Here is a 21,659-nt window from a genome sequence, read left to right on the forward strand (position 1 = left end):
CTGTGCAATAGGTTCTTTGATAAAGATATCAAACAAACCCCCAATAAATATTTTTTTAATTAATTTGGTTTCCTTGTGTCACTTGTAAAATATTTTGACTGTAAATTCCTTTATAGTGACCATATGGGCCTAATCATAGTTTCAAAATGTGCTGAGTAATCATGTGATGATATCTAAGTATTTACCTCTGTGGAAAAGAAACCCGATGTGTTTCAGCTTGCTGTTTTTCTATACTAAATGAAAATATTTCAATTATGCTTTGTAACAAAATCAAGCAAAAATTTGGATTGCATTATAAAACTACTAATAAGAGGTAAGAAAAAATATCCGAAGCAGTGATTGAAATATCAATGATTTTGTCTGTATTTAGTGATAAGACGCCACAGATTCTGCCACAGATTGTCTCTAACTGCTGGAAATAGGAATATTAACTGTCTTGTGTGCACTAAACAATTCAAATGAGAATAAACAACTGTTAACTAGGCAGAATGAATCCTTAAATTACATACACTGTTATAAAACCTGCTGATTTCAGAGAATGAACCAAAATAAGACTAAATTTTGTGGAAATAGAGCAACAATGTCTTTTTACAAAGGAAATTCACCAATTTGAATTCATTTATATGCCTAACAAAATATTTTATTGAAGGAGATGTGTATGCAATGTATTGTGTTAAGTTCTACTTGCAGTGTGAACAATAAATGCAACTTTAGAAAGGGCTGTCAAATACATACAAATATGTCTCATTGCACTAATATTTATTAGAGGATATACTTTAAGCAGTTCCTGAGAAAGGACTTTAATGTTGAGCCTTTATTATTATCTTCAAGTTCACATTTGTTCTTCTTACTCTTCACTAATAGGTAGCATAGATCAGTCAGTGTTAAAGGAATTACCTCCTGATCTCCTGGCAGAAATTGAATCCACCATGCCACTTTGTGAACGTGTGAAAATGAACAAGCGTAAACGAAGCACAGTTAATGAGAAACCAAAATATGCTGAAATCAGTTCTGATGAAGACAATGACAGTGAAGAAGCTTTTGAATGTAAGTAATACATATAAGCCCCAGTGGCTGTTGAAATGCTTATATGTGGAGTAAAGTAAATTATGGAAAACTTTCACAGTAATTATATGCTTTAAGGGATTCTAGGTTCATTACATCCACTCAAGAGATCTGGTCATCTTTCTAAACAATTCATTGAGGACATCTGGGTTAAAAATAAATTATAATATTTCTCAAAGGATACTGTAAAACTGAATTCAGGTAAAACAAGACAAAATGATCAAGAGAATGAAAGATCTGTGACAAGTACACTGAATAGATTTGTAGTGTTACAAATATGTATTTCAGAATTCTTTTGGTTGTCCAAAATTGAACTTTAAAAATATGGAATAGTTATTGTTATAGAAGATAAATTTCTTTGAGTATCTCCTGAAGAAAGGACATTTCATTAAATTAAATTATGAGAATTTAAAATTTATTAAATCTCATTCAATGAGTGATAACTGTGTTATTGCATAAATGTTTGGCAAAGTTTAGAAGGAAATTGGATGTTTATATTCTGAGTAGTCTTTATGTATAAAAATTAATAGTAACTCTTTAATATTATTAGTACTTACATTTTAGTCATTTTTATCTGCTTCAAAATAAACTTTGTAGAGCAATAACTGATTGTGAATAGCTGTTCCCATGTTCATGTTATTTGTCTTGCAGAGTCAGCACAACTGTAGCACGTTCTATTTTGTTGCGCAGCATCGATAAACTGATCAGTTTAAATTTATGCTTGAAAGCAATATTGGAAGTTACTTTTCTCATGGAGATATAGCTGGGGTCAGAATTTGTCCTACAGAGCATAAATTGATACTGATGATTTGTAAACTGTGGAGACAGATTTAATCTACCTCCACAAAATGCTGCCTCGTGGGGGAAAAGAATCAGTTGAAATGTGTAAAGTCTTTTCCCATAAACCCACTACTTTTCTTCTCCAGTATGCTCACTTCAGTTATCCCAGACAGCTCTTTGTTTCTTCAGTTGCAGTTAACTCTCAACCGTTTTAAAATTGAGTGTTAGTAGCTCAGGCCTTGTGAACAAGACTACACTGCCTCCAGAAGCAAGTCTGATTCATAAGCAGAACACCTCAAAAACATGAACTAAGTTATTACCTTTAACACTTGAACCACCTCTGTGCAGAAGTTTTCAAAAGTGGAAGCCCTCTAGGGTGCATTGCAGAGCATTAGTATTACCTTTTACTCAATATTGGTTTCATTAGTTCTGAGCCTGGCCTGACTATTGACTATATCCTGGTATGTTTCCTATTCTTCTCAATAAACTGGGGTTGTGGAAAGAGCTTGTCAATTCTGTTCCAGTTCTGTCTGAATGCTTGGAGCCATTTTGCTCAGAAACAACCCGCTGTACAGTCATACCTCTCTAAACTTCAGGAGGCTTTGGTAGAGACACAGAGATGTCAGGGCTGCTATATGCAAGTTGACATGAATAATAAACTCTTCTGATGTAGAATGTAATGTTTTGGAGCCATTTTGATCTTCATAGCAAAGCATAGCATTTGCTTTCCTGTTACCTTAGATAATGGTGAGTTGGCTGATTTAATGGATGAAATTATCTCCTTTCTCCATATCCTTTTTTTATTACATCTTAGCACTCTTTACCCTTCAGGACTATATTTGAAAACAAAGAAATCTCCATTCTCATCTACACACACGCTTTATTTCCACCAAGTTTCTGGTTTTGTATAGAACATTTATCCCAGTCTTTCAACATTCAGTTGTGCGAGGCTTTTTGGCCCTAACTGAAAACTGATTTTAATAACCTTCTGCGGTATATACTTGCTGCCTGGCCCAGGATTGTGACTGCAGCTTTCTCCTTTACACTGAATCTCCTGCAATATAAAGACAAAATTTTAGTTGTCTTGGCAAAACAGAATATCTTTAAGTAACTAGGTTACCAAGTCTCATTAGAACTCACTGTGTTAGACGGGCAAAGCAATCACTGAATTGGAACATGGACACCAGATAATAGAATTTAGACAACCTTAGTGTTCTCTTATGAAAGGATGCAACTTATTTTGATTTGTTCTACTTTCCTTTGTATAAAATGACAAATGCCATGTAAATTTTTATTTTTAAATGTTTGCTCATCTTTCCCAGTTTTAGGGGCTTTTTTCATGTAATTCAAAATTGTTAGAATTGTAGAAATAGTTAGAATAATGCCATAACAGATTTTTATATGATAGTTTTAGAGTGTTTGCTTGTTTTGCAGAACATCTATATGATAGTATTTAACTTGCAAATGTATAATTTTTAGCTATTAAAAGTAGAATTTTTGTCCGTATAATGAAAATGCATTTTATTTCTAGCTTCTCGTAAAAGACATAAAAAGGATAGAGATGAAGCTTGGGAGTATGAAGAACATGATAGAAGAAGTTCTGGTGACCATAGGAGAAGTGGTTATTGTCATGAAGGAAGGAGGACTTCTGGTAGTGGCCGTTATCGTAATCGCAGTCCCAATGACTCTGAGATGGATGATTATTCTCCTCTTCCTAGCCTCAGTGAGGGTAACTGATGGTTTTAAAAAAATAATTTCTTCCATAATACTAGTGCATTTTTAAAGGATATGTTAAACATTTCAAAATAAACATCTTTATATGTAATATTGAATATAAGCATAAAAAGTGTAAACAATCCTTTATTCTCTTAATTAGTAGCTAGAAAAATGAAGAAAAAAGAAAAGCAAAAGAAGAGGAAAGCGTATGAACCTAAACTAACACCTGAAGGTAATTTTAGAATATTTATTTTCTATAGTTTGTATTTTCTGGTTTGTATATAAAATAATTATATATACATTTCTTTTTCACCAGAAATGATGGATTCTTCTACTTTCAAAAGATTTGCTGCTTCAATAGAGAATATTTTGGAAAATTTAGAAGACATGGATTTTACAGCTTTTGGTAATATGACAAAAATTTTCAAAATGCTTAATTAAAAACATAAGAAAGGAATTTGCATCTCCGTATTTTCAAACTTCCTTCTTTGTGATTTAATAGCCTATGAAACACACTGTGGTATACCACATTTATATGGCTTCTACCTTTAGTGGAGGCCTTTACAATTTAATTTGCTACTACAGGAAGAATATCCTCCTTCCTCCCTGCAGAGTCCAAAAGGGACATAAATCACAATGAGACAAATAATAGTCCTCTGGAGTGGAAAGGATACCTCTTTGGGACATCATTAGGGTATCTTCTGTTAAACGTATCTTTGTAAAGAATGCTAACGTAAGATGGCTGGATGCCAGGCACCCACCAAAGCCTCTCTCTCACTCCCCTCCACAGCTGGACAGGGGAGAGAAAATTCACAAAGGGTTCATGGGTTGAGATAAGGACCAAGAGAAATCCCTCATCAAATACCATCATGGGCAAAACAGGCTTGAATTAGAGGTATTAATTGAATTTATTGCTAACAAAATCAAAGCAGAATAATGGGAAGTAAAATAAGACCTTAAAAACACCTTCCCCTCACTTTCTCAGATCTTCCTCCTCCCTCCCAGTGGCACAGGGAAACAGGAATGGGGTTTATGGTCAGTTCATCATCCATTGTTCTTGACACTTCTCAGGGACAGGAGTTGGAGTCCTTCCCCTGCTCCAGCATGGGGTCCCTCCCATGTGAGACAGTTCTCCATGAACTTCTCCAACATGGGTCCTTCCCAAGGGCTACAGTTCTCCACAAACTGCTGCAACATGAATCACTCTTACACGGGGTTGGTTTCAGGCACAGCCTGCTCCAGTGTGGGTCCCTCACAGAGTCACAAGTCCTACCAGGAAACCTGCTCCAGCATGGGCTCTTTTCCCCATGTGTCTGCAGGTCCCTGCCAGGACCCTGCTCTGGCACAAGCATCTCATGGGGCCACAGCCTCCTCTCAGGCATCCCCCTGCTCCAGCATGGACTCCTACACAGGCTGCAGGTGGATCTCTGCATCCCTGTGGCCCTCCCTGGGCTGCAAGGGCACAGCTGCCTCACCATGGTCTTCCACCATGGGCTGCAGGGGAATCTCAGCTCTGGCACCTGGTGCACTTCCTGTCCCTCCTTCTGCACTGACCTTGGTGTCTGCAGAGTTGTTTCTCACATATTCTCACCCCACTCTCCTCTTGCCCCAATTACACCTGCACAATAACATTTTTTTGTTCTTAACTACATTATCCCTGTGGCATCACTGCCACCTCTGATTGACCCAGCGTTGGCCAGTGGCAAGTCCATCCTGGAGCCAGCTGGCGTTGGCTCTGTTAGACATGGGGGAAGCTTTCAGCAGCTTCTCACAGAATCCACCCCTGTAGTCCCCCCACTACTAAAACCTGGACATGCACACCAAATACACCAGTAATTTCTGAGGCACATAATTTTGCATCTGTTGTGGCCTTTGGCCTGACAGAGATTGATTATTCAATTCAGCAGCAGAGTGCTTATTCTCTTATGGATGGAGCACTGAATCACTATATGCTCCTTATCTATTTCAGTAGCAACTAAGCCAATTTAGCATAAGTGTCTGATGAAGTAGCTCAGGTTGACCAACATGACTTTATTTTGAAATGGATAACAGATCATTTGTTAATTTTTTTTAGAACTAGAACAAAGGGAGCAACTTAATAAGCAAATCATTATAGCTATGGTCTCTGCAACCTTGGATTAAAAAATATTTTTAATCTATGACTTTCAGTCATATTTAACAAGTAGTCATTTTAACACCACCAAAAGTTGTCATCATCAGTCTTCATTAGATGGAACTATGATATGCTAGCTATTTGGAAAATGAGTTCTTTTTCGTCAGTTGGCTTTTTCATATTGACTGTAAAATTCTGGTTGCCTTGAAGTCTTATTAGAAATGTGATTTATAATTTTTTTATTAATTTCTTTTAAGGTGATGATGATGAAATTCCACAAGAACTGCTACTGGGAAAGCATCAGCTTAGCGAGTTGGGGAGTGAATCTGCAAAAATCAAGGCAATGGGCATTATGGACAAGGTACATCTTCATAGTATTTAACTCTTTTTGAACATTTAATTTTGTTAAACATACAAAAAATTGTGCCCCCTCTAATATTCCACCCTCTTCAGGTGTATCTGTGACAAATACTGTGAACAGTTGTGCTTCTGCTCAAGTGCTTAAAAAGTTCCCACATCTTAACTGTTGTCTCTAAGCCAAGACTTAAATGATCTTCTGTGTTAGGGCTCACTCAGAGCACTATATGCCAATAGGTAACACATGCCTGAGCAGTAAAATCTAATAATTAATCTACTTTCACAAAAGCACATAATTTGCTCCTTACAGCTACTGTTAAGCAACTACAGTAAAACAGAACCTGCTGGCAAAGTCAAAAAATCCACCCTTGCTGATATATGCCATTAGTGCAATGTAAATATCTGATGTCCATCCAGCATCATACTGAGTTGCCCACTCCCTTCCTCTCTCCTAAGAGTCCTTTCAAACTTTAAAGATTTAATGCTTAAGCTGATAGTAAGATTATTTTTTTGTAGACTGCATATTGTGATTTCTTTTCCATATTCTTCCCACCTTCTGTTTAAGGGAACTTTCGGTTGGCACAAACTGTTAGTATCACCCCTTTAGAAACAGTATTCTTGCTTTCCTTATCTTCCTAGAACTATTGGCTTTGGGCAGTCTTGTATTAAATTCTTACTTTACCTCCTCATTACCATTTTTTATGTTTATGAAGTGTCTGTGAAGCCACTTATACAAGTCACAATGAAGGGTTTTCTTTAGTCTGAGATTTAGATATTCTTCATGGCTCTTTCTTTGTTCTCTCTACCTTCCTTTGTAGCATAATATTAGCCTGAGTGTTTCTGTTTCCTTATAGTTCTGACCCTTAACCTCTGTTACCTGTTTTATTCACATACATACTTACATGTATGCATAAAATCAGAATTTTTTTGCTTCTAAAAGTGAGCACCAATAGTATCTGGATGAGTGAAACTAATTCTCCTGGAGTTCAGCGTATTCTACAGATTACAGATTCTACAGATTCTGTAGAACATCAGCAAGTGAATTTGAGTTACTTTTTTCAACATGCTAATTTTTAAAATTAACTGTTATTGAGAATACGTTTCCTTTTTATTAGAACTCAAGTATCAGGGAATTTTATTTCTGCTTGTCCATACAACTTGGATTTTGTCTTAATAAAGATCTATATAGTCAACTAGAATTTGGGATTGATACTTGGATTTGGTAAATTTCTGTTTCTAGAAGCAAATGCAAAAGCATATAACTATACAACAATAATTACAGTTATGCAATTTAAAATACATTTCTATGTATTTTTCTGGTTGAAAATGAAGTTTGATTGCAGTCTTAGAACATATTTTCACTAGTTTAATTCTATTATCAGCATTCTAAATCATGCTGTGTCAGAAACCTGACAAATCAAGATCCAATACTTAGATTGGACTTTTTTTCCACAATTTGGAAGCCTTTATGTTCCTACAGTTGTTTGATGTGTTTTGTTTCTTGTTTTAGCTCTCAACAGAAAAAACTGTAAAAGTCTTGAATATTTTGGAGAAGAATATTCAAGATGGATCAAAACTTTCCACATTATTTAACCATGTGAGTTTTCAAATTACATTGTTTCACACCATTGTGTAGAATAGGGTTTTCTTCACTTGAGTCCTATATAGTGATAGTTTCAAATACTGTATGTGTCTGAAAGGAATTCCTGATTTAATATGCATGTGTTTAAAAGATTGTCAAATTTTAAGATTTGAAGTAAAATTATAGTTTATATTATTTCAGTATTTTTTACTATAGTAAACATGTATTCAGAGCAATTAGGTTATCTTTGGACCTAATTTTAAATATTATAGTTTCATCCTGAAATATTCATGGTGACCGGTGTAACTTGCACCATCGGGCATTTTTTTTTCTACTTTTCTATGTGTCCATAAAACATTCCTTCCACAGTGGAAGAAATATAACAGCCTGTGCTTTTTTATAAAGGCAAGAAAGATTATTTTTCTCTGTACCAGAGAAGTTATTAAAAATGTCACCTGGTTTTGCTATTAATAACATTATTACAACATTTCAGTAGTGCAATGTGGTCATAATTAACCTCATGTATGTTTTATGACTTGTGCAAACACAGACATACAGAGATTCCATACCCTGTGCTAAATCTAAATCACAGAATCTGCTAAGTTGGAAGGGACCCCCAAGGATCATTGAGTCCTTATATGGTCATATTTGATAAGACATGTTTTAAACCCATTGATATAGATGAGTTGGTCTCTGGACAAAGTTGTATTCTCATGAGTTTTGTGTGACTTAACAGTCTTTTTGTGTAAGAATTCTCTCTAGTGGCAAAAATTAGACTGATCAAAGCAGCAACTGGTATGTATAAGCCACTGAAGAAAACACTAGATGAATTAGTTTAGATTTTGATTAAGGTACATAATTCTCAAATAGAGAATGTGACAGTCTTCCTTCATAGTGCTTCCCAATGATACACAGAAAGCTTCTTTGTGATTTACCAGAAGAACACAGTGAGATATTGAAGACCTGTAACTTAGGGTTTGTCTTGGTTTGAAAGGCAGGTGTCTGCTAAGGAAGGCAGGAGCTTCCTTTTGAATGGAAAATGTAAACCCCCTCCCTCTGAATTAATTATAATTAAGGGGCTCTCAGGCAAAGAGATGGGAATAGAAATAACAGTTCTTTACTAGTATGTATAATAAAGCAAACAAACAACAATAGCATTAACGACAAACAGAACCTGACACCCAGTGAAAGCCTTCTCGGTCGCAGGCACTTTCCCCTTTGGTGTAGTGATGGTCACAGCCGTCAGGGGCGCTGGTGCCTCCTGGTGGGCAGGGCAGGTGTGATGATCCCCATGCGGCTGCAGGGGCCGCTGTGCTGCGAGCTTGGGGAGCACGCAGTAATAGCGGCTCGGCCGAGATGGGAAGGTATGGCTTCGCTTCACAAACCCCAGGGGCAGCTGATCCCGGTGCCCCAGCAGGACTCTCGGAAGCATCAAGCTGGGCCGGCAGGATGTCTCGGCAGGCAGGGGGTGCAGCTCTACAGTGCAGCGAAAAGCTCAGAACAGTGCCGAAGAAGCAGCGGGGGCGGGGCAGCGGCGGCCCGGCTCTCAGCAGGGCAGGGAGAGGCGAGCTCAGGATCCAAGGCACCCGACTAGACGGTGAGAGGTCCCTCTTAGTGCGGTAGGTGTTAATAAGGTCCCAGTTCAGTGGCGGCTCTCACAAGCAGAGGCTCACCCCACGGCAGAAGAAGCAGCTCTGAGCTGGTCTCTGGCAGCAGCAAATTCCCTTCCCAAGCAGCAGCTCCAACCGTCCTCCTCCGAAGCCGAGAGAGAAAGCACTAGCAGCTGCCCCAGCCCCTTCTTTTACCTGCCGAATTTTCTCGGTATTTCTGCCCCTCTGAAACTCGTAGATAAAAGAAGTGCAACCAGATGCCCTGCTCCCCTGAACTCAATCACTTATTTTGTTTTCTGAAGTACCCAGTTAGTGTTTCCTAGCAATTTATGGGAAAAAATTCTATACTAAAAAGAAACAAAAGGGAAGAAACCTAACCCCCAACAGGGTTACAAACCTTTTGCTAGTAAAACAAACATTTGTTGATTTCTAAACCAAACTATTTTTGTATCATAAAGGTAATACTGCATTTTGTATGTGTGTATGTAAGTATATTAAAATAATGTTATATTTTACTTGGTAAGGAAAAAATTTAACTTCTTGTTTACAGTCTTGTTTTCTATCACCTGTTACAGAACAATGACACTGAAGATGAGGAGAGATTATGGAGAGATCTTATTATGGAGAGAGTGACAAAATCTGCTGATGCTTGTCTTACTGCTATCAATATTATGACATCACCAAATATGCCTAAAGCTGTATATATTGAAGATGTAATAGAAAGAGTTATTCAATACACAAAATTTCATTTGCAAAACACTCTCTATCCTCAGTATGATCCTGTGTATAGAGTGGATCCTCATGGTGGTTAGTATGCTAAATGTTTTGCATTTTGTTGTCATGTGCATATCTTGAGGTGCAGGTATTCAAGAACGGTTTTAAGAATCTTGGATCCATAATTCAAAGCAGTTATGAAAATATGAAATTCTTGCTTTCCAGCTGATTTTACTAAATAGTTTTTATTTTGTAAAAAATTTCATTTACAAAGCTGTAGTCATGGACTTGTTTTGGAGACATTTTTTGAGGAAGATTATCATCGTTCTAATATCTGATGTGAAATACTGAAAAAATTGAAGATTTTTTTTTTTTCTAGGTGGTGTTTTAAGTTCAAAAGCAAAACGTGCCAAGTGTTCCACCCACAAGCAAAGAGTTATAGTGATGTTATATAACAAAGTTTGTGACATTGTCAGCAGTTTGTCAGAGTTGCTAGAGATACAGCTTCTCACTGATACAACTATTCTTCAAGTAAGTGTTATTAGAAAAATTTTTGTCTGAGAATTTTTTTTTTTCCAGAGACTGAAAAGTATAATTGTCTCAATGACATGAAATATGAAACCAGTACAAACTTTTGAATAATTAACAGCAGTGACTGGTTTGTTCTGTAGTAATGTTCACATCTTAAATAGCTTTTATTGTACACTTAAGAAAAGTTGAATCTGATTGTATTAAAATATCCTTTAATAACTTTATTTGTAAACCATATGAATGAATACATGTTGTTGAATACCTTACCTGATGAATTAATAATCTACTTGTGAAAATGCATAAATATCAGTTTAATAGTCAAATATACTTACAATAACTTCTTTTTGTTGATAGATATCATCTATGGGAATAACACCTTTCTTTGTAGAAAATGTCAGTGAACTACAGCTATGTGCCATCAAATTAGTGACTGCAGTAAGTAATTTTTAATTTGCAGTAGTTTCATGTTCTTCTGAGAGTTATTAGGGCATTTACATAGGCTGTATTTTTGCTGGTAGAGAATTGGAGCTTAGAACTAATTTTATTCTTGCATGTTTTTACAGTTTGGTATCAAAATCTAGGAACAATATTAAAACTACTTGAGCTCCTCCCATTTGCAGAGTACTCTATAGGAAGAAATAGCCCACATAAGCCAAGGAATTTACTTAATTTTGGTTATGCTGTTTAAAGTGTAAACACAAACCCCTTCCTCTTACCTGTTCTTTCTCATCTTAAGAAATCTTAACAGTGTGATTTTTCTTACCTCCTTTGTTAAGATTAGTTTATGCAATGGTATAAGCCATAGAACTAGTAGGATAGTTCTATATAATATATAATAGAACTACATAATAGAACGAGTGCTTTTCCTCAGAAGAGATGGCTATGTGAAAAATTCATGGGACAGATAAAATATTTTTTTCAGGAAAACTGCAGTGCAACACAGATGTGTTTGTTCAAGTGAAAGTTTTTCATCTTTCTAAGGATTATGTACTCCAGTATTTATAAAAGTAATTCTGCCTGAACAAAAGGAGAGGCAAACTCTACAATCCTGACCCCATAAATTGAATTAATATTTCATGTCAGGCAAACATCAAAGCTTAGTTTTCTCAAATGTGCTCTAAAACTATACATGTGTTCACATTTAATGTATGTTACCACAGACTTTTGCTCTATACTGGAGTTTGATAGCTTAGCCTTACACTGTTTGACTTTCAATGTATTGTAGTATTGGCAACAAAATTTAAAACACATTATATTTTTAAGAGCTGTTACACATTTATGCTATTTGAAGATTTAAAAACCTATATTTGAAAAGGGTTTTATGTATTTTATAAAGAAATGCTTGCTTTAAAAAAACAAAGCAATGCATTTAAAGCAAGGTATGTATTAAATATAATTTATTTAAATGTCATGTAAAGAGTATTTTTCTATATATAATTTTTAAAATCTATTTAACAAGTGATATTTTATGTAACAATAAATAGTTTTTTTAACAATTCTGTTACTGTTAAATAGGTGTTCTCCAGGTATGAAAAACATAGACAACTAATACTAGAAGAAATTTTCACTTCTCTCGCAAGACTACCAACCAGCAAGAGGAGTTTGAGAAATTTCAGGTAAATTCTGACAGATTGATAATTTGTAGACAGCAACATTTACAGTTTTTTAGATGTAGGATTTTAGGCTTCAGTGTTAACTTGTTCTTTAAAAATCTGTGACTCAATGAGCTATGTTTTGTTAGAGGTTGATATTTCAAAACCTCTACATTGAGAGCAGAATTGTCTGACAAATGTATTTTGTAATAATCAGTTTCTTATGCCATCATATTTATGCCTGCTTCCAAAATGTCTTGGTTTGAAAGACAGGTGTCTGCCATGGAGGGTGGGAACCTCCCTTGGAATGGAAAATATTACTCCCTTCTCTCCAAATTATTATAACTTTGAAATTAGGGGCTTTCAGGCAAAGATATAGAAAAAGGAATAACAGATCTTTACTAGTATGTGTATGTATAACAAGGCAAACAAACAATAACAATGGTAACAACAACAAACAAGAACAGAAAACCCAATAAACTGTCTCTTCCCTGCTCTTGAAACAATTTCCCCTTTGGTGTAGTGTTGGTCACAGCTGGCAGGGGCGCTGGTGGCTCCCGGTGGGCAGGGCAGGTGCGATGATTCCCCCGCGGTTGCAGGGGCCGCTGTGGTGCGAGCTTGGAGACCACACGGGTAATGGCAGCTTGACCGAGACGGGAAGGGATGGGAAAGGGGCTTGCTTTACAAACCCCCAGGAGCAGTCAATCCCGGTGTCCCAGCAGGACTCTCTCGGAAGTAGCAAGTTGGCATGGCAGGAACAAGCAAAATCCCGGGGTGGTAGATGAGATGTCTTAGAAACTCTGCAGCTGTAGCTGGGAACGCGAGACGTCTGGGCAGGCAGGGGATACGGGGGCTACAGTGTAGCAAAAACCTGGAGCAGTGGCAAAGATACGTCAGGGGGCTGGGCAGCAACCGCCCTGCTCCTGAGCACAGCAGGCTCCCTTGGGGGGGAAAGGGGCTCGGGGATCCCAGGTTTTCCCCTGAGGCAGCCGAGCAGATGGTTAGGGGTCCTTTGTTTGGTGGAGTGTTAATGAGGTCCCAGTGCAACGGCCACTCTTATGAGCAGAGGTCCACTCACAGTAGAAGAAAGGCAGAAGGAGACGGAGCCCCGCAGTGGTGATGAATTCTCCTCACAGCAACAGCAGCCTCTCCCCCCCCCCTCCAATGCCGAGAGCTCAAGAGAGCTAGGGGCTGCACCCAACTCCTTTTTCCCAGCCCAATTCGATTCTCGAGGTATTTCTCCCCTTCCCAGAGAAACCCCCAGGTAAAAAGCGAGCGTCACCAGCTGCACCCCTCCCTTGATCTGTGGCCACTTCTTTTGTCTCTCTGAAGTATATGGTCGTTATTTTCTCCTAGCAACACACATAGGGAAAAATTCTTTTTGCGAAAGAAAGGATCTTAAACCCCAACACAAACTAATTGCATTATCTTATCTGTCTCACTAAGTATGTAAATGACTGTAATGTTATTATGAATTCAAACGTTTTTTCTTGGAAAATTCTTTGGTTCTGTTTATATGGATTTTATACAATGTCATTGCTAAAGCCTAATAGGAAAATTCTGGCTCAATTTCTTTGAGGATATGCTCAGAGCACTCTTTCCATGAAATCAATCTAATACTCCTTTGATTGAGTCTGCAAATTATTCTAAAACGTTTGGTTTTACTATTGATTTTGTTCCTTGCTTCCATACATCTTTTGCCTGGAGACAGACAAGTTGTCAATTAAATAAATTGTCTGACCCAGGGTGGATGAACAGGAAATATCCAGGAAAATTAAATTCATGGAAACTTTGAAGTTGAATTCAGCAATTCTAATGTTAACATGAGTGCTTATTCCTAGTATTTCCTATTGTTTTGTTTATAGACATCAGAGAGATCTAGTAAATAGGAAGGTGTTAGGCATAGGAGTATAAATGGTAGATACCCTCTTTGAATTTGGACCTTTACTATAAGGAAGTTACTGTCTCAAGACCGTGACTGCACTGCTTATCTCTAGAGTCCTAGCTCTAACTTGTTGTAGGACATTCCCTGTCTGTGGCTATAGTCATAAAGGGTGCGGCTTACCTAAAATTTTATAGGAAAATATTCTCTCTGTACAAGTAGTTAGAGATAACTTCATAAAGATAATTGCAATCTGTTTTGTGTCCAGTTATTATTTTGATAATTTAGGGAGAATGATGTCAGAGATTATCACCTTTTCATATTGTTAAAGGCAGCACTAAGTGGTGTTGATGTACATATGGGTAGTAAACACCACACTATTTATCAGGTTAAATCACTTGGAAAGGGAGAAATGTGAGGTGGAGTGTATTCATGCTGGTCATACCAACTTAAAAGACAGTCTTGCATGCTGAAGTTTATTGTCTGTTGCACTACCTGAAATTACCATAGGTGTAACTCTTGTAGAAGCCAGTCCAGGTCATGGTCACTAATTTCTCATTTAAAATTCCTGCACATTTCAGATACATTAAATAATATGTAAGTAATAAATTATTATTACAAGCTTGGTCTATTTTTTTAATGTTGTGTCGGAAATTGATATGGCATTATACAGAATCAGCCTATTAGTAAGTGCCTTTGCATGGATGTGTTTGATTTATTAAATATTTCTGAAGATTTTTCTGCTGCTGAACTTCACAGACACTCTGATGTCCCATCTGTGAGGTGTTTCAGTTCATCTCTTTGGACTGAGAATAATGCTTACCATTTTAGTTAAACCAAATCTTTCACTGCATAAGAGAGAAGCAAATGACAAGATAAATGTGTATAACACAGATTCCTAGCTTTGATTATTATTTTAGAAAGATGTTATTTAGGACAAAAAATTTCTGGGGTGATTTTGGGTTTTGTTTGGTGGGTTTTTTGGGGTTTTTGGGTTTGTTTTTTTTGTTTAGTTTTAGTGCTAATGCTGTCTTATTAACAGATTAAACAGCAGCGACACTGATGGAGAGCCTATGTATATTCAGATGGTAACAGCACTAGTTCTACAGCTAATTCAGTGTGTGGTGCATTTGCCATCAACAGAAAAAGATTCTAATTCAGAGGAGGAATCAAACAAAAAAGTAAGTTTGTTTTTTTTAAAGAGCCATAATTATTTTATTTTTCTGCTACAGGAATTACTTTGTAGGTATAATATTTTATTATGGTGCTCTAGTAATCAAGCCTTTTAATTTTATGTCAGCTCTAATTATTTGATGAATGAGAAATGCTGATCTGGAAATTATGTTTCTGTGCATGCTAAAATATTAGAAAAATACATCTTCTTATTTTTAGGTGGATCAAGATGTGCTTATGACTAACTCATATGAAACAGCCATGAGAACAGCACAAAACTTCCTTTCTATTTTCCTTAAGAAGTAAGTACTGTTGCATTCTTTAGTGTATTGATGAAACCAACTCCAAATAAAATGTCACACCTTAAGACAAACCAAACCACTTTGCAATCCTAAATGACTACTAATAAAGTTACTTATAACAATATATTTTATGGATCTCTGAGAGAGCTACCTGTCTGGAAAAAAAAAATTAATGGAACAGACAGTCTGCAAAGTTTAAGAACACATTTAAGAATTTGTCTGATAATTTATATAGGATCCTTTTATCAGGGATCTTTTACTCATTTGAAACATGGAAGAGAAGGCGGAGTAAATATTTAGGTGATGAAACCAGATTATTTCAGTCATCAAAATTACCAAAATATAAAAACCCTAAAATTACTTTCATTTAGGTGAAGTTAGGAATGTCAGTAGCTCAGCAGGGGAAAAAAAAACAAACCTGATTAACCAAAGGATTTGTGAGAAGTCCTGAGTATTTTATAATGTTGATTTCTGTTGTTAAGCCAAAATGCTGTTTATGAGCTATCTGCCCATTTCTCTGCATACTTCTGGTATAATTAAAGTTAGGGATGCCACATATAGGTGAAACACTATCACATATGTTATCTTTTGATTTTTTAACATTCTGATTTTAACCTTTCTGGAACATAATACTGTGAGTTAAGTCAGACCAGGTTTAAGGACTAAACACCTTCTGAATACTCCACTCTAGCTTGAGCTTTGGAATTTTACCTACTTTGTTTATCCAAGTTAATGCAGACTTTACCTCAAAACAATAAATAAAAAACCTTAGGAACAAAATTCTACTACCCTGGGTTAACTGCTTTACTTGCAGTGCAACTTGGAGTGATAAATGTTTGAACTATTTGTCTGTAAATGGAAAAAAACAATTTTTCTGCTAATATTTTGGATTTCTTTTTTTTTTAGAATTGCATAAAATTGGTTTTCTGGCTAAAAATAGGATTAGTTCTCTTTGCATCAAAAGAAAAGCTTAAATGGCTCTTAAATTCACTTGCAAACATGCATTTTGTTTTAAACAGATGTGGAAGTAAACAAGGGGAAGAAGATTACAGACCACTGTTTGAGAACTTTATTCAAGATCTTCTTTCCACAGTCAATAAACCAGAATGGCCAGCTGCAGAGTTGCTACTCAGCTTATTAGGAAGGCTATTGGTAAAGGATACTTGTTCTTAATTATTATATTAATTTATTTCTTATTACAATGAAATGTGTTTATTTCAGCTCAAACTATTGCAGGAGTGTTTTCTGATTGTTGACACATGCATGCAGCATGTAAGGATATTCTTACATGTATCACTATTACATAATGCATAGAAAATAAAATTTAGGTCAGAAGATCATTGATATGGAACTTAATAAAGGTCATATGTATACAGTTTCTCATTAATGTCCTCTTCTAAGACTCCATGACATTTTCCACATTAAAAAATGCCATTCTATAGCATCTAATAAGTTTAGTTATTCATAGAACCGTAGAATATGCTGAGCTGGAAGGGACCCACAAGGATTATTGAGTCCAACTCCTGGTCCTGTACAGCACACCCCAACAATCCCACCCTGTGCCTGAGAGCATTGTCCAAACACTTCTTGAGCTCTGGCAGCCTTGGGGCTGTGACCACTGCCCTGTGGAGCCTGTTCAGTGCCTGACCACCCTCTGAGGGCAGAACCTTTTCCTGATATCCAACCTAAACTTCCCTGACACAGCTCCAGCCATTTCCTCAGGTCCTGTCACTGGTCACCAGAGAAGAGATCAGTGTCTTCCCCTCCACTGCCCCTCACAAGGAAGTTGTAGACCACAGTGAGGTCTGACCTCAGTCTCCTCTTCTCCAGGCTGAAGAGACCAAATGCCCTCACCCACTCCTTGTACGGCTTCCCCTCTAAACCCTTCACCATCTTCATTACCCTCCTTTGGATGCTATCCAATAGTTTCATGCATATTCACTGGGAATAAAGTCAGACTAATACCTGTAATTATTCATAGAATCATAGAATGGTTTGGGTTGGAAGAGACTTTAAATCTCATCTCATTCCACACCCCTGCAGTGGACAAGCAGGGACACCTTTCACTACACCAGGTTGCTCCAAGTCTTGTCCAACCTGGCCTTGAACACTTCCAGGGATGGGGCAGTCACAGCTTCTCTGAGCAACCTGTGCCAGTGCCTCACCACTCTCACAGGGAAAAATTTCTTCTCAATATCCCGTCTAACCTTGCCCTCTGGCAGTGGGAAGCCATTCCCCCTTGCTCTATCACTCCATGCCCTTGCAAATAGTCCCTCTCCAGCTTTCTTACAGGCCCTCTTCAGGAACTGGAAGGTTTCTAAGGTTTTATGGACATTCAGGTTCCTCAGGTGGTCATGAGCCTGATCTTCACTTAGAGTGGGAGGGACTTTGCTCTCCCAGTCCCATACTTCTCTGGACTATTCCTTTAGCACAGTACCTGAAATCAATTAAGTAGTTTGGTCTTTTATAAGTTTGGTCTTAAAGTTGTACATTTACTTACAGATTGTGACATTTTACAGAATGTGAATATTTTTGTAGTAATGTTTTTTGAGAGTTGTTCTTCAGTATTAAAATGCAATTAATACAGTACTTTGAGCTTTTTATTTGGAAAATATTTTATGGTCGTGTTCCTGGTAAAACATAGCTTTCTTTATACTTGTGTGAATAATGAGGAAGATGTATTTTGGTGCTATACTATTGCAAAGGATATCTGCTTTACTAGATGTCTGGTTTGTTTTAGTTTTTTTAAAAATATATATTTTTATAACAGGTGTATTTGTAAAGCAAAAGACTCAATAAAGGAAAAAAACGTTATTGTAAAGTAAGGACTGTATCTGTGATGTAATAGTAAATTGCATAACTTTAAGCAGCATGGAAATTAGGTGGACTTTTTAATAAGGTCAAACTGTCTTGTAAGAAGAATCTCAGTTACAGAAATAAATAGTTTTCATAACAGCTTATTCTGCTTTTCTTAGGTTCACCAGTTCAGTAACAAATCTACAGAAATGGCATTAAGAGTTGCATCACTTGACTATCTTGGAACTGTAGCTGCAAGACTCAGGAAAGATGCAGTCACTAGCAAAATGGATCAAGGTTCTATAGCCAGAATACTCAAACAGGTGTGTGAAAGATCCCATGCCAGTTGGATTGAGATGTATCTATTTAAAAGCCTAAACATTTTAAAGATGTGTGAAAAACTGGTATTTTGGAGAATGAGTTTTCATCGTTGTTCAGATTTCTGAATCAAATATACTCAATTTATAAGTATCACATTTGTTAATTCATGTCTTTCTCACACCATCTTCCTAGTGATCATTTTAAATGGTTAATTAAAGTGGTAAAACAAATTTTCTGGTGAGAATATAGATGAAATAATGGAGTGACAGTTGGATTATATCTTAAGAGGCCTTAAAATATATATGTGTGTATGTATGTGCATTTGCTATTGCAAAATGGTAATTGAGCTTATGGCACTCATATAGAGACTTTTGAGAGTTAAACTGTTAAGCCTATAAGGTTAGTTTTTATGTGATGGAACTGATATTGGTTGTGTGTGTAGGGGGGGTTGTTATTTTTGTGGGGTTTTTTTTTACTAGACTTGCATATATCTTTCATTGGAAATTACATATTTGCATTTCTGTTAATGCTCCTTATCAAAATGTTTCCAAATCTGCAAGGTTGGCACCAGTTAACAAAGCAGTATGTGCATTTGGACTCTCTGTAGTACATTAAGAAAATCTTGGGCCTTATGGGTATTTTTAAAAATGTGAACTTTTACATTTCTTATGAATGAAATACTTTTCATTCTGAACTACTAATTGTTCTCAGCATGATGAGATCTAAAGTTGAGTAGTCATATCAAGGTGGTTTCCCTGAAAAGATTCCAGATCTACTATATGTATTTTATGATGACTGTTACAGACTTATTTTGAAGGTAAAACTTGTGCAATTTACAGGCATTCAGATAAAGTATCAAAATTCATCTACTTCTTCATGAAGCTGATACTTCCCATGACTTTTGTCAGTTTGGATTATTTGACTATGTATAGTGTCAAATCTTTATGTTCATGCCTTATTATAATTTATACTTCTGTGTGCTAAGGGGGTGTAGTTCTCCGTTTGCAGTGATTTTGACAATTGTACATTAGACTTCATAGGGAAATATTTTAGAAGAATCCTTTTCTCTTTCCTTATCTCCAGAAGTTATATAATAATATTGAAAGATATTCTAAAAAGATATATACCTGAGTGGTGACCTGAATTTTTCTATTTGTTTTGAGTTTTTTACAGGATCAGGCAGAAACTAGGCATTGGCATCCACAGAAAATAAAATAGCTGTGGGCAATTGAGGGCTAAAAGCTTTTTTCAGTTACTCAGGAAGCTTAACATAAATGATGGCATTGTGAAAAGTGTATATTATACAGTACATTCACTCAGTAGACTGTGTTGTTTATAAATGATTTGTAACATAGAAACAAATTACTTGAAAATGTGCACAACACCTAAGCTTCACTTTGTTGCTCAAATGGCAAGAAAATAAGATCCATTGGTAGACATATTCAGCTTTAGTCATTAGAAATATCTTAAATTATTCTTTTCATTTAGAAATGAACTTATATCTCTACAGATTTTTCTTTCCTGCTGAATTGAATACTTAGACTGTTGGATAATTCCTTCTACCCTCTGATATCATTACCAGGATAATCCCCAATGATTGATGAGTGCTTATAACTCTGTCTGTTGTGGTTTGGACTCATGAATTGTATAATTAGATTTAAGAGAAAATCTGTTCTGTTTTGGCATTTTTAAACAGATTTTTTTCATAGAAATCTGTCTTAGATTATCAAGTTGATTTGAACACTTGTGCATGCTTTTCATTAATTTACCTCTTGATATGCTGATCTTCTGGACTTGTACCTTTTTCCACTTTCTGTTGCTTGCAAGCTATATTATGTGCTACATTTGTGACAAGATTCTCAATATATGCTGTTCATACAGAAGTTGATGGTTCTAAGTTACAGGTTTTATTGCTGAAGAAGAAAAATGTTTTGTAGCTGAAGAAGTTTAAGCCAGAAATTATTCTTCTACTTTTATTATCAATATTGAATATGATTTGTTGTGGGCTTCACAGTTTCTTTCTGTTTGTTCTGGGTTTTTTACTTTTAAAATAGTTAGGCAATTAAGGTTCATCAAGCAACTTTTTCAGCCTTTTTATCCACAGAATTTAACATTGGTTGAAGGCCAGACTTTCCAGTCACAATTTGCACATCATAGGGTACCAAATATAAATTAATAAACCTACATTAGTATTATGTCTACTGTAGACGTCTTTTGAATTCTTGAACTCATTAATTTGAGGGGGGAAAAAAACCCTTTTTTTCTGCTGTAGCATCAGCAATTGCAAGGACCTGCACATTTCAGTGTAATACTAAGGAAAAAAGAGTGGTTTAGGATTTTGGGTTTATGCTGTCTTGTAGGTGTTGAGAAAGTAAGTTTCTGATTCATTAACAAGTTAATTGATACTGATTTAATCTCTAACTCCTATATGGGGAAAAGTACATTGTCTGATGGTCATATACAAAATCATTGTTCAATTTACATAGGCTAGAATTATTTAAGAGATCAGGATATACATATTTCCTATAAAATAGACTCTTGTAAAAAATATTCTGGTTTTAACATTCATACATTTTAGATATTTACAAATGTGATGCATAGTTCTCAGAATAATATTTCATATGTAATCCTTTTTGTTCATCTTAAAAGTGCTTCACAGGAAAACTAATATTACCCTATTCTGTAGATAGACTTTATGTACTAACTGGAATTTTTATAAAATGTATCTTTGTTCTCAAGGTTTTTGACCTGATAGAAACTGAGTCTCAGAGAGTATGATTCTTTAGTGCTAGAGTTTAGGGGTGTTTGGGAATAACCTCTGCAAGTTCTTTGCTAAATGAATTGAGCATACTTGCTACACTTTCTCTGTATCAATGCTTTAAACCTGAAAACAGTTATACCAAATATTTTGCAGAGGGATAAGTTATTTTTATTTCTTTGACACTTCCCATATGTTTTTACTGTTGTCTGTGTTTCATATTTATGTTCATTTGACTTTTTTGCCTTTTATCCCCTTTTCACCTGTAAAGTCATTATTTCAGTGTTTAATATTGTTGAGAGAGCTAATGATGCCTTTTATAGGTTTAATATTTTTTCAGTCTACTATGTGTGATTTCAGCCTTTTG

General features: G+C 36.1%; 1 protein-coding gene across 5 annotated transcripts in view; it reads left to right on the forward strand.

Annotated features, from left to right (window-relative positions):
• LOC135289153 (nipped-B-like protein) overlaps positions 1 to 21,659 on the forward strand; it is a 171,166-nt gene that overhangs the window by 121,814 nt on the left and 27,693 nt on the right. For all 5 annotated transcript variants that reach the window (XM_064402560.1, XM_064402562.1, XM_064402563.1 and 2 more), the window contains 14 exons: positions 865 to 1,047; positions 3,377 to 3,574; positions 3,722 to 3,793; positions 3,878 to 3,967; positions 5,932 to 6,035; positions 7,542 to 7,628; positions 9,799 to 10,030; positions 10,317 to 10,468; positions 10,823 to 10,903; positions 11,984 to 12,084; positions 14,985 to 15,123; positions 15,335 to 15,417; positions 16,437 to 16,569; positions 18,393 to 18,536. In XM_064402560.1, the coding sequence (XP_064258630.1) occupies positions 865 to 1,047; positions 3,377 to 3,574; positions 3,722 to 3,793; positions 3,878 to 3,967; positions 5,932 to 6,035; positions 7,542 to 7,628; positions 9,799 to 10,030; positions 10,317 to 10,468; positions 10,823 to 10,903; positions 11,984 to 12,084; positions 14,985 to 15,123; positions 15,335 to 15,417; positions 16,437 to 16,569; positions 18,393 to 18,536 (1,799 nt within the window). The remainder of the gene's footprint in view (positions 1 to 864; positions 1,048 to 3,376; positions 3,575 to 3,721; positions 3,794 to 3,877; positions 3,968 to 5,931; positions 6,036 to 7,541; positions 7,629 to 9,798; positions 10,031 to 10,316; positions 10,469 to 10,822; positions 10,904 to 11,983; positions 12,085 to 14,984; positions 15,124 to 15,334; positions 15,418 to 16,436; positions 16,570 to 18,392; positions 18,537 to 21,659) is intronic.

This window comes from Passer domesticus, chromosome W (assembly GCF_036417665.1).
Source record: "Passer domesticus isolate bPasDom1 chromosome W, bPasDom1.hap1, whole genome shotgun sequence".
In the NCBI taxonomy this organism is placed as follows: domain Eukaryota; kingdom Metazoa; phylum Chordata; class Aves; order Passeriformes; family Passeridae; genus Passer; species Passer domesticus.